The sequence below is a fragment of the Bombus pyrosoma genome, linkage group LG2, assembly GCF_014825855.1.
Source record: "Bombus pyrosoma isolate SC7728 linkage group LG2, ASM1482585v1, whole genome shotgun sequence".
Taxonomy (NCBI): domain Eukaryota; kingdom Metazoa; phylum Arthropoda; class Insecta; order Hymenoptera; family Apidae; genus Bombus; species Bombus pyrosoma.
In genome coordinates, this window is record NC_057771.1 from 11108391 (window position 1) to 11136097 (window position 27707).

The 27707-nt window shown below is 37.4% G+C and overlaps 3 protein-coding genes across 22 annotated transcripts in view; all 3 read right to left on the reverse strand.

The window, feature by feature from the left end:
• Positions 1-5576: 5576 nt before the first annotated feature.
• On the reverse strand, positions 5577-11377 carry LOC122573699 (RNA polymerase-associated protein CTR9 homolog). Its single transcript, XM_043740438.1, has 14 exons — positions 11289-11377; positions 10724-10822; positions 10412-10651; positions 9760-10332; positions 9568-9687; positions 9168-9478; positions 8570-9095; positions 8309-8503; positions 8117-8233; positions 7720-8030; positions 7310-7647; positions 7049-7223; positions 5901-6608; positions 5577-5807 (listed from the first exon to the last, which is right to left on the reverse strand). Exons 1-14 carry the CDS (start codon positions 11328-11330, stop codon positions 5711-5713), a joined length of 3852 nt encoding a protein of 1283 aa, XP_043596373.1. The 5' UTR covers positions 11331-11377; the 3' UTR covers positions 5577-5710.
• Positions 11378-11540: 163 nt separating this feature from the next.
• Positions 11541-15875, reverse strand: LOC122573751 (solute carrier family 35 member F2-like). Its single transcript, XM_043740565.1, has 9 exons — positions 15859-15875; positions 15497-15760; positions 14920-15029; positions 14594-14787; positions 13685-13847; positions 13398-13554; positions 13105-13315; positions 12779-12906; positions 11541-12348 (listed from the first exon to the last, which is right to left on the reverse strand). The coding sequence occupies exons 1-9, from the start codon at positions 15873-15875 to the stop codon at positions 12141-12143; spliced, it is 1452 nt and encodes a 483-aa protein (XP_043596500.1). The 3' UTR covers positions 11541-12140.
• Positions 15876-16717: 842 nt separating this feature from the next.
• The window catches only part of LOC122577462 (ryanodine receptor), a 40820-nt gene continuing 29830 nt past the window's right edge, over positions 16718-27707 (reverse strand). For 14 of the 20 annotated variants that reach the window (XM_043748809.1, XM_043748812.1, XM_043748851.1 and 11 more), the window contains 20 exons: positions 26657-27675; positions 25925-26296; positions 25673-25785; positions 25050-25143; positions 24489-24737; positions 24291-24314; positions 23911-23931; positions 23389-23800; positions 21594-21998; positions 21223-21439; positions 20295-21153; positions 20013-20215; positions 19554-19797; positions 19138-19425; positions 18765-19051; positions 18633-18693; positions 18284-18562; positions 18043-18199; positions 17793-17958; positions 16718-17711 (listed from right to left, as the gene is read on the reverse strand). In XM_043748809.1, coding sequence (XP_043604744.1) covers positions 17549-17711; positions 17793-17958; positions 18043-18199; positions 18284-18562; positions 18633-18693; positions 18765-19051; positions 19138-19425; positions 19554-19797; positions 20013-20215; positions 20295-21153; positions 21223-21439; positions 21594-21998; positions 23389-23800; positions 23911-23931; positions 24291-24314; positions 24489-24737; positions 25050-25143; positions 25673-25785; positions 25925-26296; positions 26657-27675 — 5633 coding nt within the window. In that variant the 3' untranslated portion in view covers positions 16718-17548. Of the gene's footprint in view, positions 17712-17792; positions 17959-18042; positions 18200-18283; positions 18563-18632; positions 18694-18764; positions 19052-19137; positions 19426-19553; positions 19798-20012; positions 20216-20294; positions 21154-21222; positions 21440-21593; positions 21999-23388; positions 23801-23910; positions 23932-24290; positions 24315-24488; positions 24738-25049; positions 25144-25209; positions 25320-25672; positions 25786-25924; positions 26297-26656; positions 27676-27707 lie in introns of all 20 variants that reach the window. The other 6 variants (XM_043748858.1, XM_043748866.1, XM_043748857.1 and 3 more) reach the window with 2 other exon arrangements.

The following is a 27707-nucleotide window of genomic DNA, read 5'->3' on the forward strand; positions in this document are numbered from 1 at the left end:
GGTTATACTTTTTAACGTTGGAAACGATGGAAACCTGTCAATTGCATGCATGAGAATGTAAAACAGTATGTACTTAACAGTTAAGGGAATTGGTCGAATGCCAAATTCCGTCTATTGAAATAACGACACGTGTCAATGTTTGATCCCAGACACAATTCAACAGTAATTAAGATTAGTATTCATAGTTGCACGTTGCCCTGTATTCAACTGGAACTGTAAGGTATTTTGCGTGTATTAATACAGAAACGTCAATAGCTTACGATTGATCTAGCGACCCAATAATATTTCACCGACAATCGAGTATCCCATGTAGGACATGTAATAGAACGTTTCACTTTGTCCGACGAATAATGGCCTTTATCATTACGAACGATAACGCTATTCTATGTTCTAGTATACTTGCTCTGATACCAGCCTGGTGGCAATGTGAACGCCTATGTCGCCATCAACGAATGAAAATAGCGGTTCGTATGTCATTTTATTGCAACTTTTATCCAGAGCCAAATGCATCGTGTGACATAACGTAGCAGCTACTGCTGTTCTACAATAGTATTTGATATTACGAGGATTCAAAGAGAATATTCTTGGAAGCAATGTGAATTCCACTAATACAATGAAAATCTTTCCAGGAACCTTACACCGATGCTCAGGAATGAAAAATTGAAATAATAAAGGAAGAATGTTGGGCACGTAATGTCAAAACTGCTGTGCTTCAGTTATTCTGAAAAATGTTATGTTCAATTATTCTGCAGAATAACTTAAATTAAGTTTGTTATTAGCTCGGTTCGAGTTGGTTGAAAAACAATTCATGTAAAATATTAAAATTGAATTAACCGGTCCTACAGCTTCTCTCCAACGCCGTCTGATCAATAATGGGCTGTGCTACTGTGAGCGACGCCTAGGACCATGTGTTCGCTGCTTATAATGCTTTTTATTTCATATCTTCGGAAACTATGATCTTTTAAAGGAAATCTTTATTTTCCAAATACTTCAAAATATTTTCTCCTTTCGAAGCGGAACCTTATTCGTGGAAGAAGCAGGAAAATTTCCAGTAAATGAACAGCTATGTATATTATAATCGGAATCACTTTCAAGTAAATGGTACCAATTACGTAAAGCTTACTGTTTCGCCATCGGGATTTCTGTATATGCCTCCATTGAATACACGCTCGATAGCATGGATTATGCGAACAAGGCAGCCAACTGGTTTGTATACGAACTTGTAATTGCAGCCTTGTACGATGCGATGAGTATAGCAGCGTTCTTGTGGTTAACACATAGCTGGCAACTTCATCTATTCCTCATATGGATAATATTATATCTTTTATGAAGGAAATATGTGATCGTTACATAGTGCAAGGATACACGTCTACGAAATAAATCCAGTACCTTGATTTGGGACAATTATTTTTATATCAATTTAAGCAGATGAAATTCGTTAATACCTCTCGTCAGGTTAATTTGATCGTTTTTAAAAAGTTGGAAATTAGCTCGACATTATTAGAGACAGATTACGAGAGTGAGCTTTAAGTCGTGTAAATTTCTAGGAAACATTTTAGCGATATAAACTGAACAGAGGGATTCATTTGGCAAATTGAAGTGGAGGATGGCAAATAAGATGTTCGCTTAGATGGCAATTAAATGTTTCGCTTATCGCAGTTCGTTGAGTAACATCAGGCGAGCGGTAGTTCAAGGTTTGAAGTGAGCAAAAGTTATGGAATAAGTAGATATCAGTAATTAGACATTTACCGAGGAACGACGTCGAAAAATAAATTCAAGGTTAGCATAGAAGCTAGCAAAGTTAGTACGATGAGAGAATAACCGCTATAATTAATTTCGAATTGTCACATTCGGAAGCGAGGAAAGAATCTTGTGTCTCGGTTCGTCTCTGAAAGTTGGAGAACGTCGCAATAAAACGTGTTCTATGGCCTTCCGGATAAACAGAATCTCAATTGTTCGTGTACTTGGAGCTCCAATCTAAGTCTTATTATTTTCACGATTTCATTTTAAATTCTACGTACGTTTGATTCTTATTGAATTAAATTCATATTGCGTGCAACTTCGACCTGGCTCTCAAGCGGAAAGGAAATCACCGACCGCTTTTGATCTCAAACTTTTCTACAGCCTCTTCTGGAAGGAAATTCTTCTCAGTCTTCGAAATCTTCCTTTTCAACAGAAACATGCTGAATATCAGTTTGCTCCATGACCTTCGTATGTTTCCTCTGTACGTTGCCACAATTCAATTTAAGAATTATATACACTTTGCCACAGTGGGCTTTTCATATTCTATTTGTATTCGTACGTAACATGGAACATCAATCGCGCTCTTGGAACCTTTGTGATTCATAGCAAAGAACGATTTAATAATGGTTGTGCGTATTAATTCCTGTCTCAAGGCCAGAAACCGCTAATACAAGATACAAACATAAAAAATGGCTATTCAACTTTCGAGACAATGACGCACAAACGAGGCTTTCAACCCGCCTATGCATGTGTTTAGCCTCACGGATTTAGTTTATGGAACTAATTAAACTCACGGCATTGGAAACCTCTACGCTTGGCTCTTATAAACGTTACCATAAAATTTTCAAGAGTGTTTATATTTAGTCCACAAATCTTTTTGCAGGTATTTTATCGCGAAAAAGAAAAAAGAATGGGAAGGTTATAAAGTGCATGTTGATTTATTCTAACACGAGAAGCAATACCGATACGGTGGATCATCGAGGAAGATGCACATATTTCAAGAATTTTTGATTTATAAGTGGGTCACTGGTACCGCCATAGCACTCAATTTTTCTCGTGCTGAAGAAATATTGCACTCTGCAACTTTTTAAGGCGAGAAAGCCGACTTGAAACATGCGGAAGGTTCCTTAGATTTTGTGAATTCATTGTTATCATATGGATGGGTATATAATGAGGTGATTCGTGAATAATGGACGAAACTAGTTGCACCGACAAAAATGATTCAGTTATTTTTGAAAAAATTTAAAATGAACAAAAATTTAATTACATTTTCGGAAGGGGAAAAAAGGATTAAAAGGATGCAGCGACAACGTGGCAAAAATTATCGATAATCTCTGCCCAAGTATTTGATAAATTGTCGGGATGTGATTGATGGAAAAGATTTATGCAATCCAGATTGGAGGTAATTTGTTGCGAGACCAAACCTAGCCATCGATGAAAAATTTGTATTGATGCCAACATGTGTATCTGATGGATAAAAGAAACTAGTAACAGTTAACTTTAAAATTATACCTAGTTCTCGACGTTGATTTCCAGACAATATTATACTGTTTATTGGTAGATGACGAATCCCTATCTTTTTACGTCTGTTGTTCAATTGGTGGTATACTTTCGAAACGTCAACGAGGAAGAAAAAATTTGATGGCGTAAACTCAGGTTAATTTGTTGTTATATATATAAACCATATACTTGTTGCAGAAAATAGCTGTCTTCATTGTTTGGTCCTATTTCGTATAAATAAAAATTAGAAAGATCGGTCAATTTATAACTCGAGAAACTGAATTTATTTTAAGTCGAAAATAGTCGGTCAGAGAACATATTGCGTTTGTAGGAGTTTTACATAAAAACGCTATTAACAAGTAGAATGACGAATATGCAAATAGAAGGTTAATCAAAACTCAGTCGCGAAACTATTCTATTAAACCAACTTCGAGGAACTCGAGGGAGATTGTAAATAATTTCGGAAGTTCGCAACTCACCAAGGAGGCAAGTAATTCTCGAATATCCGCTATACCTTCTAAGTAGCTGTGTGAACATTCACGAAGGCTAATTAAAACTTGCGTTTATTGCAATGTATTGGAAACAACTTCACGAAGAATAAAAATTACACGTGGACTTCTTTTCTATGCTTTTATATGAAAATGTGGATCGAGAAATGCGACGATAGAAAAGGATTTGATAATCAAACAGGAAGAGCAGTAAGATATATGCACACTCTAAGGAGTTGAATCGAAAAAGTAAACGCTTCCAGCACTCAGAATCTTCGTAACTCGGATAAAACCGATATCTCTATCCTTCTATCAGCGTAGTTTCCTTTGCTTTTTACGCAAACTGGCTCAGGATTTTTCTTATTCATATAATATATGTGCACAACGTGTATTTTATGATTTATGTATACTTAAAGGCTTCAATATAATAGTAGCATACTAAATATACTAGGACGATAAGCTCAAGCGATATTGAAGGTGGTATTTCATAACATACCAATTTTTCAAGTATGATAGTTTTCCCGGAACGTTTTCTTGCACGGCAGTGTTCGAAGAATTAAACAGTAAAACAGAGCGATTCAATGGTACTTCATCATTAAAGTGATACGAATCGATCGATGACTAATCGTACGGATATTCGCAACAAACCTGCAATGATTGATTCGATCGGTGTTTGTTTATTTCTTGATCTCGCTGTTGAATGCGAATGGTATTAATCCTAAACAATTTTAAACCACTGCGGTAATATCTATGGTTAAACGTTATTCTTATCCTCTCACCCGAAGGTTTACTTATACCTTGTCATAATTTTTTGCTTGTTCTGTAGCTATAGATTGCAAATCGATAACGCTCGTGTGGGAGTGATAAACATTTGTGTGCATCCTCATGTAATGACATACTCTTAATATAGTTTGAAAAAAAGCAATAACGTTGCAACATACGTACTTGATGAAAATAGTTGAAAAGAATCGATGGAAAAATTGTATTACAGTGGAAAAAATTGACCTTCATGGAAAGGGCGCCAAGAGTGTAAAAGAGTAAAAAAAAGTGCAACTTCGTAGACAAAGAAAATTCTTTTCTAAAACATTTAAGAATAAAAAATATTACATATAATGCTCTATCAGACGATCTGGATGAACGTCTAGTAGAAAAAATTGAATTAAAAAGCATTATAAATACGTTGTTAAGTTGATTGACTGTGGAACACAATATGTAATGACAACATAATGTCATATGAAGTGGCACCAATGTTATTAACCTCTACAAAACTTTAATCGTGTATATATAAAATATTTTAATTGTGTAATACATTTCAGAGAGACATAATGAAAACGTCAGTTTCTATAACCTTTTATTTATGATTTTTGATATAAAACAATACGTTGGTTCTTAACACGACCTTAACGTATCTTCTTTTATATTAAACAATGTGTACAATAATAATTAAAACTATTTGTTTATCATAAAAGGTATCAATAGATAACTAATCATAAAGCAAAATGGTTTATGCATTGAACTAGATGAAATACGAAATCGTAATAATTTTACATAAAATTATCTTGCATCATGAAGTAATACTTCGTTTTAAATACAATGTGAAGAACGTAAACACATGGTTTCGACTGAAACTACAGGATGTTTTATAACCCGCAAACATAAAACAAATATTCAATTGTCCGAAATATTACGTCCAAAACACTGAGGTCGCTTCATCTAGAGATCGTTTAATTATCTCGAAACTGTGCTTCGATAAACGACAAACCGAAGTTACTTGTAAGCTCAAACGATTGCCAGTTGCCGCGCTCCATCTTAGCGTAACAACCCTGTTTCAATTCGAACGGTTCTTTCAAACGTGTGTTAACAAATATATCGCGGAAGTTATATATATTTCATTTATATAAATTTGGCTCTTACAAAAAGTAAGTAATCCAAGGTTGGATCTTCTGCGCGTTAGTGACGTTATTATATGCGTGTTGAATTTATTCGCTTTCGCTGCCACCGCCTCGATCTGTACTCGAATGGCGGGAACCAACATCACTGCCCGAAACTGATTTTCTTGATTCTGGAGTAGCAGATCTGGAATAAAATAATCGCAATATGTGGCCATCACGGTATCACGGGAGCTGTATTTCGTTTCGATGAGTGCATTTTTATGTTCTTTTTATTTACCTTGCCGATCCACTAGGGCTGCGACTTCGAGAGCCACTCTTCGACCGTGAGCCGGAACGCGATCTAGATCTTGACGCAGATTTAGATTTTGATCGGCTTCTGCTTCTTGATATATGTCCCTCCGACTGTGAACCACTCCTTGATCCTGATCTTGACCTTGACCTTGATCGCGAAGCTGCTTTTCTGGAACCACTAGGAGACCTTGATCTCGATCGTGCACTAGCTGCAGATCCCGATCTCGAACGTGCACTACGTGCAGAGCCTGATCTCGATCGTGCGCTAGCTGCAGAACCCGATCTTGATCGTGCACTAGCTGCAGAACCCGACCTTGATCTTGGCTGCGATCCACTTTTCCTCGAACCACTACGCGATCTTGATCGCGATTGACTCTTCCGCGACCCTGATCTTGATCTCGAGCGTGAACCACTTTTCGCTGAAACGGATCTTGATCTCGACGGACTTTTGGACCGGGATTGACTTCTCGACTTGGAACCTGAGCGAGATCTAGACCGTGAACGAGAGACGGATCGAGATTGAAATCCTGATCGTGATCGTGATCGCGATCGTGATCGAGATCGTGAACTACTTCTAGAACGGCTTCTAGATTTCGATCTGGAACGAGATCTAGATCTTGATGCACGGGATCCTTCTGAGTCAGACATAATTCGTCTATTTCCGCGTCCGCGACCTTCGTTACCGCTTTCACCTCTGAAAAACAAATTAACCTCAGTATATTATATTCTTGTAGCGGTACATGAGTAAATTGGCTAAATTTAAAGATAAACTCCGGACAAAATATTATTGCCGCTATTTGTAATCGTCAACCGGAGTTTGATTTAAACTTTTCGTAATAATAACGAACCAGTATAGCGAATTAGTATAACGAATCAGTATAGCGAATCAGTATAGCGAATCATTATAGCGAATGATTATAGCGAATGATTATAGCGAGTCACACAGTCGAATAACGAGCGTAGAGTTGAAAAGTAACACTGAGCGAGCGACGATAACGACCGGCATACACTATCTCTGCACTTAAAGTGATTTTAATATACGCTAACTATTACAATTTTATCATTTGCCTCTTTAATAAACCAACCAACACGTATAATAAACCACTTCATTCTCATAAAATGAATGATCCTTACCCGCTGGCAATTTTAAGACCTCCTGAATCGCTATCAGATTCGCTCGTCGATATAGTTTCCTTCGATAAAGGCATCTTTCCTTTTGCAGTCTCAGATGTACTTTTCCGAAATGCTCTGTCTTTCTTAATAATCCCTTTTCTTCCACGTTTCGGCTTGAGTCGATCACTTTCTGAACCTGAATATTGCGAAATAAAATATATATTTTTTGAAAAACGCAGATTAATGACACATATAATCGAAGATCATGAAATACTATCTTACCACTTTCTCCACTTCCCATTTCTTTCTTGCGCTTTCCTTTACCCTTGCCCCTTTTTTCTTTACGTTCACCACTTGCTTTTCTTTTGCGTTTCCTTTCTCTAGGAGCTTCCTCCCGACCTTCCTCTCTTCCAGAACCACCACTGTCACTGACGTATTGATCAGTGCGTGCTCTTTTTCCTTTCCTCCCAGGTTTTTCTGAAGGCATTTCGCCGAATACCAAAGCGTTCTTTGTCTTTTCAACATACTCTTGACGTTTCTGTAACATTTCCTCTTCTTTTTGTCGTCGCATTTCTTCAAGTTTCCGTTGTTCTTCTGTTTGTCGCATTTTAAATGCTTGTCTATACAATAATACAAGATCATTATTATGGTGTTTGATGTATTCCATATGCTAATTATGTTCATATAATTACCTTTCTTCTTCTTGTTTTCTCCTAAGCATTTTTTCTTCCTCGTCCAATCGTCTAGCTCTGGCAACATGATATTGCGCTTGCGATAAAAGATCTTGACACCTCCTTGTTTCTGCTTCAGCAAGTTGCCCCATTTTATCTCCATGTGTTGATAGATATTGGAAGTATTTATGTGAGAGTCCCAATTCATGAACTGCCTGGAGTACTGTTGTTAAGGTGGACTTCTCATCCTTCAAAATTTGTGTCGCTAGACGCTGAAGGACAAGTGCAATATTGTATAACAAAACAGTGTCCTGTGGAGCTACTCTTCTTGCCTAAATTGATACAATGAAATTGATTAGTTATTCTCCTTTAATCAATATTAACGATATCAGAGCATGACACAATGTTTCCGGCTCACCTTTAATAATGTCAATTTTGCTTCTTTTAATTTACCAGCTTTAAAGTAAGCTCTTCCAAGATATTGTAAAACTTCGACATGATGATATTTATAGAACTTCCGAAGGCAGTTTTCATACTGTAAAAAGATATATTTTATAAAATAGTTGCCGAAACATTATCATATCGTATTACATACAAAACGGAAAGTTACCATTTGTATAGCGCTAACGAATTGTTTTTGCTCTACATAAATGTGCGCAATATTCAACCATACATCGCAAAATTCTGCTGTTGCTTCTCGAACTTGAGCAAAAATATCTCTAGCTTCATTTACACAACCTTTATGCGCTAGTACAGCTCCTATTCCATTTGCAGCCCAAATATTTTTAGGATCGTTTCGCAAAACCTATGAATTTCAATATCTATATATGTATATACGAATAGGAAGATTTATTATTTTTTAGTATCATACCTGTTTATACATAGCCAATGCTCTGTCTTGATGTCGTTTCTCTCGATCTTTATCTTTTCCACTTTGATGCAATGTTTGCAACCAAATGTTACCCAAAGCAATCAAAGAATAGGCATCAGTACTTGTTGCTGGATTTTTTAAAATTCTTTCGAATTTCTTCTGGCCAGGACCCCATTGCATTTTAACCAAATGTAAATTACCCAAAAGAGACCATGCATCTGGGTGCTCATTATTTATACTTAAAGCATCCTTAAACCAATCAGACGCTTCATAAATTTGTCCTTTATCCCGAGCCATACAGCCAAGTCGTAAATAACAATCTACATAGTTTGGATGTTTCTTTAAAATGGCTTTGTATAATTTTTCTGCTTTATCAAATATACATAAAGCTTCGTTCAAACGAGCTAAATTATATGTCGTCGTAACTGCAATTGAGTTATAGTATACAGAATCGTGTAAGGCATCAGCTTTAGAACGTGCTAAAGATTCCTCCAAATTTTTCCTAGCTTCTTCTAAGTTCCCAAGTCTACGATAAAGTAATAAGTTTTAGCCTTAACAGCAGATAAAATAAATTAAAATAAGGAAATATGAAACATACCTATAATGTAGAGCACCAACATTATTTAGAATTTCTGGTGGTATATCTGCCTGGACTTTTTCTTTTAAAATTCTAGTTGCCGTACCATATGCATTTAAGGCTGCATTAAGGTCACTTTGCTCCAATATCTGAGCTAATTCAATCCACGCTTCAACATCATCCGGAAATTGTTCAGTTACTTTTCGAAGATGGTTTTTAGCAATATCGCGTTTCGATTGAGAACTTGAGTTTGCGTACAGAGATCCAAGAATTTTCATTGTTTCATAATTACCTGGCTGAGCTTTCAACACTTTTTCGAAACATTGTGCTGCCTGTGATTTAAAAACAGTGTATGTAAAATTTATTAATTTTACTCTATCATATATAGTATATAATAATATATATAACACGTTATGCTTACATTTTCTGCATCACCACGATAAACATACATTTGACCTAAGCCAAAGTGTGGTAATACAAAAACTGGAGGCGCAAATTGTGTTGCCTGATAGTAATATTGAAACGCTTGGTCATAGTCACCCTGAAATAGTTAAATTATTTTTCAAAATTTTGAGTATGTATATATGTAAACTTGCTTATATCGTACACTTACTTGAACATGAAATGCTCTGGCTAATTGATAGCAACTCTCTGCACGCATAGCCTCGTTCTCGGTATTGTGAAATGCATGGAGGGCTAAGTGCTGTACTTTGTTATAGTCCTTTTTAAAGAAAAAATGATTTGCCAAATGATTCAACACCATGGGATTAGTCGAATCAATGGTATAAGCTTTAGATAACATTTGAACACCAGTTCTGATACTATCAGGCTGTTGTTGATTCAGTTTCAGTACTGAAAGTCCAACTAATGCTCCAACACATTGGCCATCTAACTGTAAAGCTCTTTCAAATGCTAAACGTGCTTTTTCCTGGTTATTTAATTTCATAAAACAATGCCCCATCCCCAACCTCACAGCAGCTGGACAATTTGGATTTGTTCTCAATGCCTTTTTATAAAAGGCAAGCGCACCTCTGTAATCTTTTTTGTTAAATGCTATGCATGCTTTTCCCAGTAGGGAAGGAATATTATTTGGAGACTGATTTAGTACAAAATTAAATTGGGCATCAGCCTGATCCATCTTATCCCCTTCCAGGAGGCAGAAATAAGCTCTGCCAAGTAAATGATTCTGTAGCACAAAGAAGTATTATATAAATAATAGATAAATATTCCCAAGCATCAAATGAAATACTAGAAATGATATATACCTGGTCATACATAATAATCTTATCTGCAGTTGTATATAATAGGGTAGCTTTTGTAAATAAATCTCTCTTTTTGTCCTTATTCTTCTCTCTGTTGGCTTCCTGCACATAATATGCAGCCAACATATCCAACCCGCGCATTTGATCTTTTTCATAGTCACGGTAATCAATATTAGCATCAATCCGAGAAGATTCAAGTATTTTAATGAAATCTTCGATTTTATGTTGTTTGTAATATTCAAGCTACAATGAAATACAATATGTTTAATGTTTTGTAGTTTTTCTATTATATTTATTATAATTCAAGGTACCTACAGCCAAATTGACCCAAATATTAAGTTGTGCATGTTCTTGACGTAAAATACCAAGAACCTCATCTCCTTCTGGTAATTGGTCCAAGTATAGCTCAATTACCTAATAGAATGTAATTTAATATATTAAAAAAATTAAACAGCGAGATATGGTGAGGGATTTAAGTAGACAAAAAGTGGATAAAAGATTCAATTTCAATTAACAAATGTCTAATGTTTAACATTTTACTGTACATGATATAAATGGGAAACATATTGGAAACAATATGAACAAAATAAGATCAAAAAATTAGTCCAAAATTATGCGATCAAAACAAATATGAAACAATAGTAATTTATATTTCATGTCGAGGACAAATTTCAAGATATTTAACAGCCATTGTTTGTACGATGTATATATTCCGCAAACAACGTTTGCACGCAGAGGTTAACTACACAAACACGTCATCATATCACGCGTCTTTAAAGATTTTTGAATTACATGTCAATAATGTAAAACAGGAATGGTTTAACTTATTTTCAATACTTCGCAAATGATAAAATTCAATGTTAAAAACAAAAATATTCACCTCATCTGTATCACGAAGTGGAATCTCTATGGAACCTGCCATTACGTTCAGTGTATAGCCACTAACTAAAGCGGGGTATAATCGACAGATGTCGTGTCGGACCAAGATTCGTTGCCATTTTCATGTAGAACATTAATATTAATAATATTAGATAATAAGTAAGAAGAATATAGGAGGAAGAAAAGAGGGAAAGAAAGAATTTTTGAATTTAATTTTTTGTTTAATTATTATTTATTAATTTATTAATTTATTTCAAAAAAATATACATAATGCGCGAAATAACGTTCTGACACATGGATGGACTATAGAATATATAACTGTACTTATGTACAGTTTAGTACTTTTACGAACAAAGATTGTAATAAGAATCATTGAAAATAATTCTCATCAATTTTCACTTATTATTTTACAGCAGGAAATTAGTTAACGTCCTTCGGTATTTAGACCTAGTAACAATCAGTTGTGTATATTAAATCGTACCATTATCATTTACAAAGTATGTTGAGCAACCAGAATGTATTTTTATTCTTACATTTCGATAAACAGTCAAATCAACAATGAAGATCGCGTTTATACCCGGCTAATCGATATTTATGTTGGTTAAGTTCTTTAAAAAACCACGATGTTAATTAGAATACTGTGTAACGCGTATATTTAACTTATTTAACTTATTTATCGAGGAGATCTATTTACTCTTATATTGTATAACATCATAGAAAACGAAAGAATGTACCTCTGTGTTCATCAATTTTGAACTTGGTGTAAAACTTTAACAAGAGCGCGCACACGGCGAATCTACACATGTTCTTCGGTTTGACTCTACGTTTTCTGTGCGTCTTCTTGCAGATTCCCTTAATCGTAATAACTTCCGTAAAAGGAGGTGAAGGCTGTATCAGAACTAACGCTTGGCGGTATACTTGTCGCGTCCATAGTTTCTTTTTCGCTGCCAAGGGTCGACGTTCTAACGTCGAGGGTACCACTCACGCCAGACATCCCTGAACTTGTTGCCATTTCCACTTCTCCAACGTCGGGATGAGACATATGTCTTAAAATGACGTCTCTTTAATTCACAGTCAATGGTTCATTAATTTCTTGTCAGGGTCGACGATGAAAATAAAAAAATATAACGGGAATGGAGGAGTTGTTCTTATTGTAAGAGAGAATTGTAACTGAGTTTCTCGCGGAAACCATTTTTTCAAAAGAAAAATAAAAAAAAACATATTCAATCGAAGGGTGAATGAATAGAACGAATGATTAATGAAATTGAGCATTTAAGAAAAAAAGCTCGAATCGATTGACACTTGAAATCTTTAAGACTTTTCAATGTCGTTTATATTTTGCTTCTTTTGAGAAACTACGAGTAACGTTTCCTTGACATCTTCCTTGACGTTTTTCTTAACATACAAGTTTTTCGATCGTACGTACCTTCCAAGGCAGAACTGCTCGCTAATTAAAAAGGGTTACTTTTTAAAACGTTTTGTGAACATTACCTGTAATCTGGAGCAGTGGGTTCAGTGTGCTGTCTTCGCGAGTTCGACGACATTGGTGTTTTCTTTATCGCGTAGATATATATGCCCGTCATTGTGAGCGTGTACGAGACGAAGTACAATGCGTGAAACTGGAACAGGTGGAACGAGGCTTATTAGCATATGTAGCCATGTATTGTTTGTTATATAGGTTGTCGCAATAGATGATTCTATTCGCGTAACACATAGCTTGGAACACATAGCTTCGAACACATACGGCAAACCAGAACAATGACGTTATGTTCCGATTACATCTTAATCTGAAAGAATCGTATCGAATGAAGATATACCTTGTATTGATGAACCAGCATGCCAGATAAAACGTGGAAAGAATCTGCGGTCAGTAATGCTAGTTGCAACGCAGTTGCACCGGACTCGAACAATATAACAGGTACCAACGAGAAAAACACGAATTGCGTGATGCAGTAAACTATCAAGAACGTTACTACTGGTACATTGTTCCACTGAAATGATTCTAACTTCAAGCTCTCTAGTATGGCCCTGGAATAATAACGATATGAATCATAATAATCAATTATATTGGATCGAAAATAATCTTTTTTTTCTGGCGAACAGTACTTACGTTTGCATACAGCATAATATAGTACCGAAGAAACCTATCATGCCGAGATATTCGATAATATCGGCTGTCCTAACCGTTAATTCTTGTAGTACGGTTGTTATAGAAAACAATACTGCGCCTCCAAGGCACAGCATATCACCAACAAGGTGATTCTTTCCTTTGCGGAAAAAAATTTAAATTGAAAAGTTCAATAATAAACTTTAATGGTTCTTTTCTCTAATTTGAAATTTATAATATTCGGCCGTAGACGAATGTTATGGATATAGATGAATTTGTAGAACAATCACCTGTAGTCGCAGGATCTTTACTGCCATCGATCCCTGCCCAAACTAAGCATCCTACACCCATCAAAGAAACAGAAACGCCAACTATGTGCACCATCCGATATCTCACTCCTAGAACTAAACACGATAGCACCAATACAACTGGTATGGCCACACAATCGAGCAGCTGAAACAAAATTATTTCATAATTAAGTTAAACATTGTCGATTCTTTAAGTCGTTAAAATTTTAATCCGGAATAGGTGACGATAACGAAGTTTGTGATATTCACGTGACGTTCGATTAAGAGTAGACGACGAGGGGTAAGTATGCCGGGTCGAAGACCTGGTATCCTCCTTTTGTTGGTGGTAGTATATATCCGATATAATAGTTGCGTCCCGTGCCATTCATCTCAGCCACAAATACTACGTACGCCGTTTAATTGATGGCTAAGTGGCGAAAGTTGCATTCTCAACCGCATATAGATTGTGCGATGCAGCGCTTGCACCTTATTTTATCGAAACGGAGCTCTATACCAACGACGAAGAAAAAGCCATTTTTACATTCAATGATGTCGTTCCGCCTTTTCTAATTTCTGAATAAATACGAGCTCCGTAAAATTTACATTTAAAAAGGGAGAAATATTGAATAAAAGGAGCGAGTTACAAAAGAAATATTTTACATTCGTTCAAAAGAACGAAGAGATTTGAACAAAAGGTTTTCATCGTATAAAAGAATTTCCACGTCTGTATAGCAAACTCTTTCGCTTTTAATGACATTTTTTATGAATTGTCTTTTTATCTCGAGTACGCAAGAAGGAAAATACAATAATTAATGTATCATGTAATTTCTGACGTACGAAAGCTAAAAACTTCGTCATTGCTGTTTGGCAAAGTACAACGTTGAAATCCCACGTGACATCATTAGCACGTACCTGTATTCCGTCTAGGCTAGTGAATTGATGCGAGGATGTTACAAGTGTGCACGCTTCGACGTCAATGAGAGCCAATAGCAAGTACCTCCATCCACGGGCTCGTATGACAGAAATTAGACCGTTCCCTACCCCTTTGCAGGACATCCAGGTTGTGTACACAAGACACATCATAACGTAATGCGGGAGATTTTGTCCTGTTCCGTGGAGAAAATTTGCTGGCTCGTTATATCAAATATATATACATCTACGTACGATTTCAAACATAATTCTATCGCAATTTTCCTAAGTCGATTATTTATGCATGCGATTAATCATTAATGACATACCGGTCGGAAGCGCGAGCTGATACGCAGTGTTGATGTGATGATTTGCCAGTGTCATGAAACATAACACGAGAGATAGAAATTGTCCCAGTATTATCGCTCTCCACACTGACCTGTTAACAATGAAAAACGCAATTAAAGACATCAAGCATTTCATACATGATAAACCTGAAATGATGTAACCGTAAAATAGCAAAAAATTAGCAGCAAAGAAATTTCTAAAGTAAACGCAAGTTTAATTAAATGATGAATCATCGATTGAGATTTGAGCGGTATTTTGTTAACGATAAAAAGATCATATCAAAAATTATCTGTGATTGAAGTAAATATGAAAATTATATTCCATGAAAGTAACAGGTCCTCGACGCCAGACAACACGAGATCAATGAACTGAGAACGTTGTTTTTCCGCCCACGAATTGTACGCAAGAAAATTGCTCCTAAACACTCGCCACTTTTATTTCTGGTGTTCCCCTTCCTCTCTGCGGTTTAAGGAGGCGAGAAGCCGGTTCAAGGGTGGTTCGACGTTCGACTTCCAATCGGAGGTTCCCTTGCCGATTAACCAGCTTTTGCTTACGTACCATTGTCCCAGGTCCGATATGTAATTTTCAATCTTGTCGCAGACCCCGTTCCTGGACTGCATCACCGTATTTTCGCCGTAGCGACGATCACCTGCTGACACTCCCATGCCAGGGTGTATATTCGCCCCGAGGCTTTTAGCCACAGGCGCTAGAAGAGAGGCGCTTGCGCGACCTCTTTCCCTCCATCGGCTCTGCACAAGCAGGGACCGGTATTTTTCGTTTTGCAAGTGCGATGAGGAACAGTGTGCAAAACCGAGAAACACGCTGTTCCATGGATGTCCTTCCCGTTAGTTATCGTACTACGCTGCATCGATCGATGAGAGTACAGTCCAGTTTGCGTTCTATCGGGAAATGAGGTTTACCTGGATCTGTCGATCATTTTTATTAAAAATAGCTTTGCTCGGTTTTTTTTTATCAGGTAGCGTTAAAAAGTTATGGTTCGAGATTTCTTGGATTGTGAGTTTTTAAGAAGAAGTTTTAAAAGATCGATCACTAAGGCTGAATAGCTCCTTGAAACTTTTTTATTAAATAGCGTTAGAAAGCAATGATGAATAGCTCCTTGGAACTTCTTTATCAGATAATGTTAGAAAATCACGGTCGGAAATTCTTTGGTTTGAGAATTTCGATGAGAAGGTTTGAAAGATCGATCGTTAAAAATAAATAACTTCGTTGAATTTTCTCATCAGATAACGTTAGAAAGTTCCGATTTTAAGCTCCGATATTTGTAAATTTTTGATGAGGTTTAATAAATCGATCGTTAAAGATGAATAGCTTCGGTAAATTTTTAAACTAAATAGTATTAAGAAGTTAGTATCTAAAGTTCTTTGAGTTGTGACGTATTTCGATCGAAAGATCGACCGATCAATAAAGATGAATAGTTGCTTGATATTTCTTTATCAGGCATTGTTAGAAAGTTATGGTTTGAAGCTCCGAGTGTTGCGAGCTTCCGATAAAAAGTTTTGAAAAGTAGGGTTGGAATGCCAATCATGCGATCTATTTTAAGTGTATTTTATTGTACTTAAAAAGTAATTGATGAAGTTTTCCTGGGAAAGTTTCGAGGAATAATTTTGTTATTGTTACTTAGTAGCGGATATGATACCATTGAATGATAACGATAAACTTGTAAAATGTTAATCGACGGTTATTTATGACAGTATACTATTTAAAAACTAATGGAATATTAGTTGCAAGGGATTGGAAAAGGAGCAAAGAACATCGAAATAAAGAAGTATGTCTTTCTTTATTCTCAGGTAATCTTGTCGTAGATCGTTATTTACAACATATTGACATGTTTGATTATATCGCGATTTCAGTCGTCAATAATCTTTAAAGAGCTTCCACGTGGTCGTAGAAACCTTTATAATTTGATATAAACTTTGAAACATCTTCAACTTACGTAATATTCTTATAATATCTCAAACATTACGTTAATGAATTAAATCATCATGCACAAGATGTGGTCACTCGACGTATGAAAAGAAGGCAATCGTAACGTTTATGATAATGTAGATTTGTGCAGTCGGTTCTTTTGTCGATGATCAACAACTTTGTAAATTATCTATCTAAGGAGAGGAAACTGTTGATTATACGGTGTGTCCAGCCATCCTTACAAAGTTGGAAAAATAAGTTGGAAAAATATTTCACCAGTCTCCCAGCTTGTTTCGCTCGTTTGCACGCGCTACTGGAAATGCGAATTTTTCGATCTCGTACGCGTGCAACTCGCGCAATTCTTAATTAATGTGCTCTAATCCGCGCGTCGAAGAATTCGCTTAAAACTTGGAATAACGATAGATGTCGAATGTAGAAGATACATACGCGTTCAATGTAGTTTATCTATCGACAAACTAGCGAGTGTATAGTGTTTGAAGAATTGAAATCGTACGTTATCGAATGTTGTTTGCGATATCTTAACGCGACATCTTTTCTTTGCGTGTAGAAATTACAGACTAAGATTATCGAAGACGTTTCAGGAAGGGAGATCTTCCTTGGTAAATCGATCGATCAATTGGTCATTCAGCTATATGTAAAACGACATAAATTTGAAAAATTTGTTTATTTCTTCTTTGCCTCTTCCTCCACTGCCTCGTTCTGTTTGCGGAAGCAATCACCGACCGGGAAAAAGTCCCAACACCTTTGTTGATACATATTCCACACGTACGTTTCTTGACCGGTGTATTCCGTGTCTGGTTTGTTGATTAAGTGCATAAGGAAGAACCTAGAAAAATTTAAACCACGATGGTTAGTTGCTTGATAATTGATTGCTTGAAACATACGAGCGTATGTGAACGTAACGTACATATAATTTGCAAGATTATGCTCCTGTTGAACATGTGTATCGAAACCATGCGGTACCGTATCGAAATATTCTTTTCCTAAGCCACAAATGAAACAGTTGCTCTCCATGTTCGTTTTTACGTTTTCGAGCTGGTCTCGAAGCTCACCGAATGCATCGATGATCAAACCTATCGTGCCAAAAAACAGCAGTTAACGCCCTAGTGCCAAGAAGGAGTATACTATTAAAGACATTAAAATTTTCTTCCACTTACCTTGAATAATGGCCAATAGAATGACAATGACGAAGAAGAAGAAAGTGATATCAAACATGATACGGTAGACTTCATAGTCATCGCCATCAGGTTCGCCAATTTCATCACCGATACCACCACCAGCCCTGACACCTTTGTACAGATGAAATACGAAGCACTGAAACGTAAATATAAATATAGATAGTTAAACAATTTGTTCCAACAAGTTGCATAAGCATCCAGAGAACATTTTCTGTTATACCGTTAACATATCATGACATTTCTTGTCGACTTCGTCGTCCTCCTCTTGAATATAGAATTTTCTGAAGAAGTTGAAGGCTATGACAGTGTATATATAGACGACGATAGTTAATAACATCACTGTTAACACAAGTTGTTTGCCATTGTGCGTGACGGACTGCAAGATCGTTCTCAGAGTTTTGAAACCAACCGCGACATCCAGCAAATGCGCAGCAAAGAAGAAGTTGTTATAATTGCCAAGGATCGAAAATGTGAAATACCATAAACTATACAAAAATGCCTATAAACAAATATAATAATTTAACGTATCTGAACGAACTGAATTTTATTAATATTAATTATTTACTTACGTTATCCGTGATGGTGACTCCAGCTTTCCATACTTGATATCTCCAATCGATATTTACGATACTGAAGAACCAAAGATCGTAAGTAAATAGAAACTCGTATAAAAGCTATAAAAGCTGTGTAATTTTACTCACAAGTGTATCAAACCAGAACCCTCTTCCTCTTGTTGGCTGAACGAAGTCTTTTCCATGCCAAGCAAGTTGCTTATGTAATCGAAGTCGTAAGTCTCGCTGTATTTCTGTCGAACTTTTTTCTTCACGAACTTGTCCCAATAATTCACGGGGAACGTTTTCGCCGATATCACCATCTTATCCCAATGCGCCTTGATGTCATCTTCTTCCGGCGTCTCAGCAATGTACAGACCATCGAACTCTACGCGTCGCGCAATTTCCTTTTCCCGTTTGAAGATAGCCAGCGGTACCTACAGCATACATTTACATATTAACACAAACGTATTCATATAATCGAGACAGTTGAATAATACGCAATAATAATTAATGTCCGTACTTTCAAGTGATAGTAGGCAACCAGCATAGCAAGAGAGACGATGGCATGAAGAATAGCCATGAGTCTTATAACGTGTGCCATGTAATAGAAATCCTCTGACACCTCCACGTATTCTAACGCGTACGCATCTTCCTCTTCTTCCGACTCGTCTTCCCCGCTCCCGCTACCTATTTCTATGCCACTGCCACTTCCAGAACCAGATGCACCCTCGCCAGACATTTCTGCCAGTATGTCACTAATCATTTGTCCGCTTCCTTCCTCATCCCCTTCGCCGGCCAATGATGTAACCTATAAGTCGATGATTTTTCATGACGCAATAATGTAAAATAAAACATTATTTATTTCATGAAAATTTTAAGCGAGGAGACGACTAGTTATCTAGTGAAGATCTTAATGAAGCGAAGAATTACGCTTACCTTGTAGAACAGCAACATGAAATTAATACAGAAAGCGAGAACTAGAGCCACGTATTTTAGATTGTAGAAATTTCTAGCCAAGAAGGAGACGATACGATGGGTATATTCGGAGAAGTCGATAGTAGATGTTGAAGGCTCTGCTATCGTTTCTTGTTTCGCTTCCGCTTCGACAGCAGCCATGGCTGCTTGTTGAGCGGCCGCTGCTTCTGCTGCGGCTGCTGCTTGGGCTCTGGCTTGTTCACCTCTGTTCAGAAATACTTAAATATATTTCGTATCATGTATACGCTAATAAAAATGTTGAATTGCTTTTCGAATTTTACTTGGATGAAATTGTTCACCAATTAGTTTTCTAAATTAATAGGGTTATATACTGACATTTTTTAACGTTTGCGTTCTATGAAACAAATAGTGATTCCAAATTTTTTAACAGCAGTATACAAATAGAAAACTTAATTATACCCTAATAAATCAGCCAATGAAACAGGCGATTCCATGTCTCCACCACCTTCAGCTCTTGCACCTTCTTCGCCAGTAGCTTCTTCCGGTGTGCTTTCGCCCGTTTCTTCGATGCTCGATTGAGGAGTCGATGTTGCCGATTCGTGGGGTGCGATCTTTATCTGCCCGCCTTCTTCTTTCGTTATATCCATTCCAAACGCTTGTACCTGTATACAAAATCGAAATCAGTCTGTGTAAACTTCCTTTTATAGCTATTATGTATAATTTTTGTATATTTTTTCAAACCTGTAGATTAGATTCATCCGGTGTTGGCGGCAAAGCAGGCAAATGTCTTATCGGCTTTTCTTCCTCTTCCTTCACCTCGACTACAGGTTCTTCCACATGTGGTCCTTTCATTAAGGCCAACAATAGCTTCATAAAGTATCCAATTATACAGCCAACGCCAAAACCAGAATAATAGAACGCATAGAATATCATCTTGAAGAAACCAATGAAGAGTTCCAGGAACGTCATCTGTTGCATTTCTGCGATCTTGTTCTTGATGTTACTAGGGGAGAATATGGAGAAAAAGAAGTAAATGCTGTCCTTGAATGTTTGAATGCCTCTTCTGATGGGATCTTTGTTTCTTTCTTCGTCATCCTCCGTCATATAGGTGTATGATGATTCTCTCGCCTTTCCGATTCCTCCACTTTCTTCTACCGCCATCAGCGCACTGGCGTGTTGCATTTCAAAGATAGCATCCTCACAGAAGTTGATGAAGGTCTCCAATTTTTCTTTTTCTCCAGCTTCAACTACGGTATTATAGAAGTATGTTCTCTTTGACTCTTTAATTTGTGGTTTCTCCCATTGCTCGATGTTCGATTCCTTAATCTCGAAGTATACACGCTCGATCTTCTTATTTCCACCGAGAATTTCGATTCTTCCAAGATACGGTTCGAAGTAGTTCAACACGGAGCCTGCCGTTTCCAGAAATCTTGCCAGTCTCGGTTCATTTGGCATATGTTCTGATAAATTTGTTAACAGAACAGCAAGATTGAAACCAATTTCTTTAGCCGGTTCGTGGAAACGATCCATGAAAGCCACGTAATCGATTTTACCGTCGTGGTTCGTCTCGCAACAGGCCAACAAAAATTCGATCTCCTCGCTATAGAAATTTCTCTATGATATTTTTTGTCATTAACTTCGATATATAAACATAAAGAATAATACGTACTCGGTGTAACTCTTCTGTTGTTCCATTTTCTCTTTAAAATCTTTCGGATATACCCAGCCATCGCTGTTGAGATCCACTTCCAAGAAGCTTGGCGACGACACGAGGTCTTTGAGCTTCAAGAACATGTCGAAGTATTTCAAAATCAACTCGACGTTGCTTGCGGATTCTACCAGTGTGTCCACCATCTGCTTTCCAATAGTTCCATTTACGACATTACCTACGATACCGAAACTCGTGAAACATCCATTGAAATAGATTACATAGAAATATAGATAATCGTTAACGATATCTATAGTAGTTATTAATCTAACTTTATATATAGTAAATAGCTTAGTTTCGTACAGAGTTCTTTATCGATTCGAAAGAAATACCTTCCAGCATAGAGAGCATCATAGTGATCATATCCTTTTGTAAGTTCAACAATTCCTTCAGAAGGTCCACTTGACTCGAGTGTTTGGATAACTTGTCCTGCATATGAGAGAAGAGGAAAAGGAATCCACCAACAGCGTCCCACAATCGAGAGTGGGCAAGTGCCTGTTGATTCTGAGCGCAAGGTCCTTGAATCACTTCAGTAAGGGTATTGAATACTTGACTGGCAACGCCGATAGCTTTAAAGAAATTAGCCTTGCCAGCAGGATCGATGAGTTCCTTGCTGGAATAATGCCAGTAAAAGTCCATGATGGATTCCTGGAGGCGTAGTAGATAATCGACGGTGCAGATGACCACGTTTACCGTCGTCGTGTTGCCAGCTTGTGTCCTCAGATAATTCTGCCAATCTATTGATATTGAAAATTATATCGATTATATTTCTTTAGTCTCGTCATTGTATATCTATACACGCAGTAGATGTAAACATCTTTCGACCGAAGCATAATTTTACTATATCGTTAAGCTAATCACTGAGGAAAATGACTTAATTTCGTTATTGATAGTGGGGATATTGAGGGGTAACAAAAAGAGAAGAATCGAATCCGATCGACGGTTGAGTCTGAACCAGGAAGCGAAAAGGTCGAGTCGATTAGCGAAACCGAAAGCGAAGAGAAGACACTGGTTAATAAATATACAGTTGACCTAAACATCGAGTGATTATTTAACGCATTACACCCAATATCACCTCACACGGATTCCTAGTTTCTTGAACATAGCAATTTCTTTATTTGTAGATTTTTTATTTTTTAATGATGAATAGTTTTTGAAAAGGAAAAACTGTCTGAGGAGGAAAAAATATCCACTGCATCTTACAAAATATTAATGGTAACAGTTAAACATTGGGGACAGTCATCAACAGAGCGTCGTACCTTGCGAGTGAAATACTTCAGTCTCAACAAGATCTTTGAACCGTCGTGTTCAGAACATCAAACCCTGCTTGTATACAACAAGTGCAAATAAAGTGCCAAATTACACTAACACTCGATATATTTGTGGCGGCACTCGACAGCAACTACACCGGACGACGACAGCGCAGTGGTTAGCGCCTTTGGTTACGAACGTTTGGGATCCGAGTTCAAATCCCAGCGCCCAGTTCGATTTTTCTTCCATGACACATAAATGAGAAGAAAGCAGCAGTACCTCTTAGTGACGTCTACACCAGCAGCAGCAACACTATCACGACGACTACTATTGCACCTCAAATTGGTGACCCCGACGTGATCTACAGCGAAAAAAGGTGTGGCCGTGATAGCGCTACCGAGACTTCGATCACCGCGAATCCTAAGACTGTTGAAACTGGTGGACCCGACCTACCGCTACGACGAACACGGAACGGCCCTTCCACCTTCGAACCTCGACGCCTCACTTCCGACCAACGCAAGCAGATGAAGACGGGATTTGAGACAATGATCAAGCCAGGAGTGATGCAGCCAACGAAAAGTCCATGGGCATATCATCTCTGTATGTCATACTAAAAAAGAACGGAGGCCTACGACCGTACGCTAAACGCCCGCACCGTACCGACAGGTACCCACCGCCACATCGAAGACTACGCACAACATCTGCACGTGTTCTTTTGAAATATATAGCTATATTTAAACGTTAAAACCCTGCGTCAAATTCAATTTAACTATCCTTATCATTTTAATCGAGATGGGGAATTCGGGTGATTCGTGGCGTCGATACTAATCGAGACGAGAATTTACGACACTTCCGCGAACACAGTCGAATACTTACCAAGATTGTGGCCTTCGCAAGTCAATTGAATGAATCGAAATAGAGCGCACGTAAATTCAGCATCGTGCATATTCTTCTCTCCAGCAGCTCCTTCAGAGCCGACTCCAAGACCTTCTGCTTTCGTGTTCCTCTCGAACGCATCCAAATCCAATACGCTACAGGAATTCATCAGACCAGCAATCGAAGTGAAGAAACCTACATCCTTCTTTTCCTTCAGGTGGTTCAGCATTCCTCGTTGAATTTCTATGTTACCGCCTCGCAGGATAGAGATTCCCAATTCCAAAGTCTTCATTACCATTTCACTAGGGACACCCTTGCACGCAGAGATATGAAGCAGAACCATCTCTGCTACGCCACGATTGGCAAGACGCGTTTGGTGGAAAAGTAGTTTCTGCTTCTCCATTTCTTGTTCCTAGATGATGATCGAGATTGAATTGAGAATGAATTTTAAAGCTAAAACTGTTTTAAAGTTTTTGATGGTTTGTTTTTTTATTTAGCTGTTTATATTTTCTTTGTTCTTACCATAAGTTTGTGCATCGGTCGCTTTAGGGAGAGCATTAAAGAAAGCATCATAGAATTCGTTAATGAAGTGACAATGCTTATGATATCGGATAACAGGAGAACCATTGTCGAAAAGGAACATGATAGACATATGTGGGAACAAAATTGATTTTGTACAAAGTGATCAGGGAATAGTCTACTGTTGATGCAAGCGTATTTACAAACTTGTGTATGTGTATGTTTCAATAGGAATAATTTTTTAAATTAGGCTAACTAGATCCTACAATGAAATTTTGAGTAATTGATTGACATTACATTTAGCAATGGTAATATCGGATTTATAACGAACGAGCGTACGTATAGAAGCAACTGAATTTCCGCAAACGATTACTTGTCCTTACCATAAGTGGCTTATAGCCCCGCTTCTACAAGGTCAGTACGCGAGAAAAAGATACGAAATTGTTAATAATTTTCAAACACATTGGACAATCTCCCATGTTTGTATTTTTCATAAAAGAATGTTCAGTAGTTCAAAGAGTTTCGTTAGTAGAAATTTTTGTTTTTTTAATGTCTCAACGAATATTAGAGAAAGTACTTACATGGATCGAGGCGCCACCTTCTTCTTCGCCTCCTCCTCCACCTTCGTCTTCACCTTCCTCTTCCTCTTCGCCACAAGATTTTGATATAATTTGCGCATAACTCATGTACAAGGGATCTTCTTGAAGCGCGCCAGATCGCTCGGTCATAGCGCCACGACAGAATGTTGTTACCAATTGCGTAAGAGGGTCTGGTTTTCCTTCGTCCTCGTCTTTGTCCATTTTCTTCAGTTCCGCGTCCTCGAAAGATTGCTTTCAAGAAAAGAAATAGAAACAAAATATGAATAACGATAACTCTCAAACTTTCAAACTTTAGCCAATGCACATAAAACTGTATCACTTCTCAATCCTATCATATTCTTGAAGATTTGACATTACGTATGAATGCATAAATTTTTTAATTTGAATTGCATGTGATTAGCCGCCGATACTTTAGACAGATTCATTCATAAGATGTTCACTCCTCAGTTCATTATTATTCTTCGTCCACGCGAATTCTCATTTTCACAGTGAATAAAACGATAATTATGGAAGAAAATATTTCTTTACGAAACATATTCTTACCGTAAGGTCTTCAATCATCACTTCTTGGCCAACATTCTCATCCTGCAACCAGAGCTCGTAGTATGTTCGCGCGAAGATATTTATAGCCCGATGCCTGAAATGATATGTGAAATAATTATCATTTATCAAAACTCGAAGAGCCATTAAACGTTCATTTTACCTTCGTAATTTGTAAAGTGGCTCACTACGCAGACATGCAATCGCTGCCCTTTTTCTTGCTGCGCACAGCACGCGCTTCCATCCATCCCGAGATGGTGGAGGTTTCGTTGCCTTTTAGCAGCATGCACACACAACTACAGTTGTTAGATCACTAATAAACAATTACAGGGATCATTGTTGATGGTTAATATTATTTTTTGCTACTCTTACGATTAGACAAGCTTTCGTGGAAAACAACAAAAAATAATTGAAATTTTGGTTACTGGTTTACTTGGTGATAGCGCACTAAAGGTATAATATTTGAAAATCAAATCGAAACAAACGTCACACAACAAAAGTGTAGGGATTAAATAATATATTGATTATCCTAATTTAGTATACTTGATTGCTTTTTATAATTGTCAGCGAAATAAACACAAGTGTCACGGTACACCGGTAACGCGAATCAAACCAAAAGAGGATACCTGGGCAGGGAATGTAGGGAAGTTTGACGGAAACAAGCGATCACTGCTCGTTTACGTTGTATCGACACCACGGATCGATATTGACCCTTGCTCTGCTGTTGCGGATGATCTATCTACTCAAGAACACAAAATTACTAAATAAATCGAACACATCTTTCGAACGAAGAAGCTTTGCGTATCTGAGAAACAACTATCGTAGAATATTCCAGGAGACAATGGTTACGTAATACTTGAGAATGATTCTTCACTAACCATATGTAAACCGTAAAGGACTTTGGCCATGTCTGTGATCCTTGCAACCACGTCCTCTAGCTGTTGTGCTTTCACTGGTTCCATAGAATCCTTCTTCTGACCTAGTTTGGAGTACAGATAATGTTGCCAGGACATTTCGTCAGCTGGGTCGATTTTGTCTGGCAAAGTGAGTTGCGTCTTCGCGAATTCCGAGATCTCGTATTCCGGCATCTTCTTTAGGAATCTGTCCTTGCAGTGTTGCACTAATTCTTGTTCGCGACCAGCAAATAAGTTCAGACCAACTGGAAGCAACCTCTTCAAACAGGCTACCATTAGGGAAGCCTGCACTTCTTTGTCTTTATCTCTTTTCTTGTCACGGTGCTTCTTCTTTTTCTGTTGGGTAATGAATTATAGAGTTAACTTTTCTTTTTATTAATTTTGTTATTTTTTATACAATTTTTATGTCGTATTAACTACGATTATTATCAGTTATGTGCATTATTAATCCCCTGTAGGCAATCGTTCACACCACGAGTTTAAAGCTAATTTTTATTTTTTCTGAAAAATTTGACTTATTTGACTAGAACAGTATAAAAATTAAGCATGGCAAAATATGCTTACCTATAAAGAATTAGTTATAATTTCCGTGGACCATAGTTTTTATTAATTATAATTACCATTTACTATATCGCTATAATAGTGATCTATGATCGTTCAAAGTCACTATTGATTCTTTCGTATCAAAATACCAACCTTGCCTCCTCCGGAAGGTGCTGTTCCATCCGAAATAGTAGTAGGTCTTCTGGTCGCTGTCGGCATAATGAGCACCATATTATCGATCTCATTAGCCGATATGAAGTTTTGTTCTTCTCTCAAGAAGTACTGAGACTTGGACCAAATATTAAATATCGCTGCTACATGATTATAAAGATCTTCTGCTTCTGGAATGTTATTCCTCAGCCAATGATTCCTTTGCAAATCAACGTACTTAATCAAAAGAGGATAGAACGAGTAAATATCGCGAACCAGAAGTTGCCAGTCCTCTTGAATCTGTGCTTCGATCTGTGACGTGTCATCCGTGGAAGATTTAATAAAACCACGAAGAGATTCTTCTTTATGGAACATAGTGTCCGTACGTTTTCTGACACGTTCAGCAAGTGGCAAGAATGGATCCTTCAGCAACTCTTCTGATGAATTTATAATGATCTGCTGAGTGTAAGCAGCAATACGAGTCATCCAAGGAGCATTTTCGTTACCGATGTTCTTTTTAATCAACTTTAATACGTTCTTCAGCAATTGATTCATGTGATCGCTGGTGACCATGCTGACGTACGTTCCTTCTGTCGGGTTTACATTGTCTGGGCCTTGAGACCACCAGAAAGGCAGATAGGAGCAAAGTAGAGGAAGAATAATGTCAACTACGTGGGGAAGATCGTTGTAGGTTTTCTCAGACTCGACGAATTGATCGACTTCCGTCAAGATCGTCTCTAGGGTAGGCATACTCGATTCCATCTTCATCATGATATCTTGTGCTTCCAAGGAATGGTCGGCTATACGATTTAAAAGGGAATACTGATTGTGCTTGTTTAAATGTGGCTCCAGGAAGGCCACAGGGAAACAACTAGAAAAGGCACCTAGACAGGAACCTAAGCTGGGCTTGTGACGCTCGATTTCTGTCTTCAAATATTTTCTGTCGTGTGTTAGAGAGGCATCTACACCGAGAGTGTATAAAGACGCCAGCATTTTGTAGGATGCCACCTGAATTTCGTCCACTGTTCAAAAATATAAACAGATCAATTTTTTT

Coding starts and splice junctions, on each gene's coding strand:
- LOC122573751 (XM_043740565.1), bottom strand. Junction 14,788..14,919: donor TCAGCTCGCGCTTCCGACCG/GTATGTCATTAA, acceptor TCCACGGAACAG/GACAAAATCTCCCGCATTAC. Junction 12,349..12,778: donor CCCACTGCTCCAGATTACAG/GTAATGTTCACA, acceptor TGTGAATTAAAG/AGACGTCATTTTAAGACATA.
- LOC122573699 (XM_043740438.1), bottom strand. CDS start 11,330: ATGGCAGGTTCCATAGAGATTCCACTTCGTGATACAGATGAG. Junction 10,333..10,411: donor AGATTATTATGTATGACCAG/GTATATATCATT, acceptor TTTGTGCTACAG/AATCATTTACTTGGCAGAGC. Junction 6,609..7,048: donor GGTCTTAAAATTGCCAGCGG/GTAAGGATCATT, acceptor TTTGTTTTTCAG/AGGTGAAAGCGGTAACGAAG.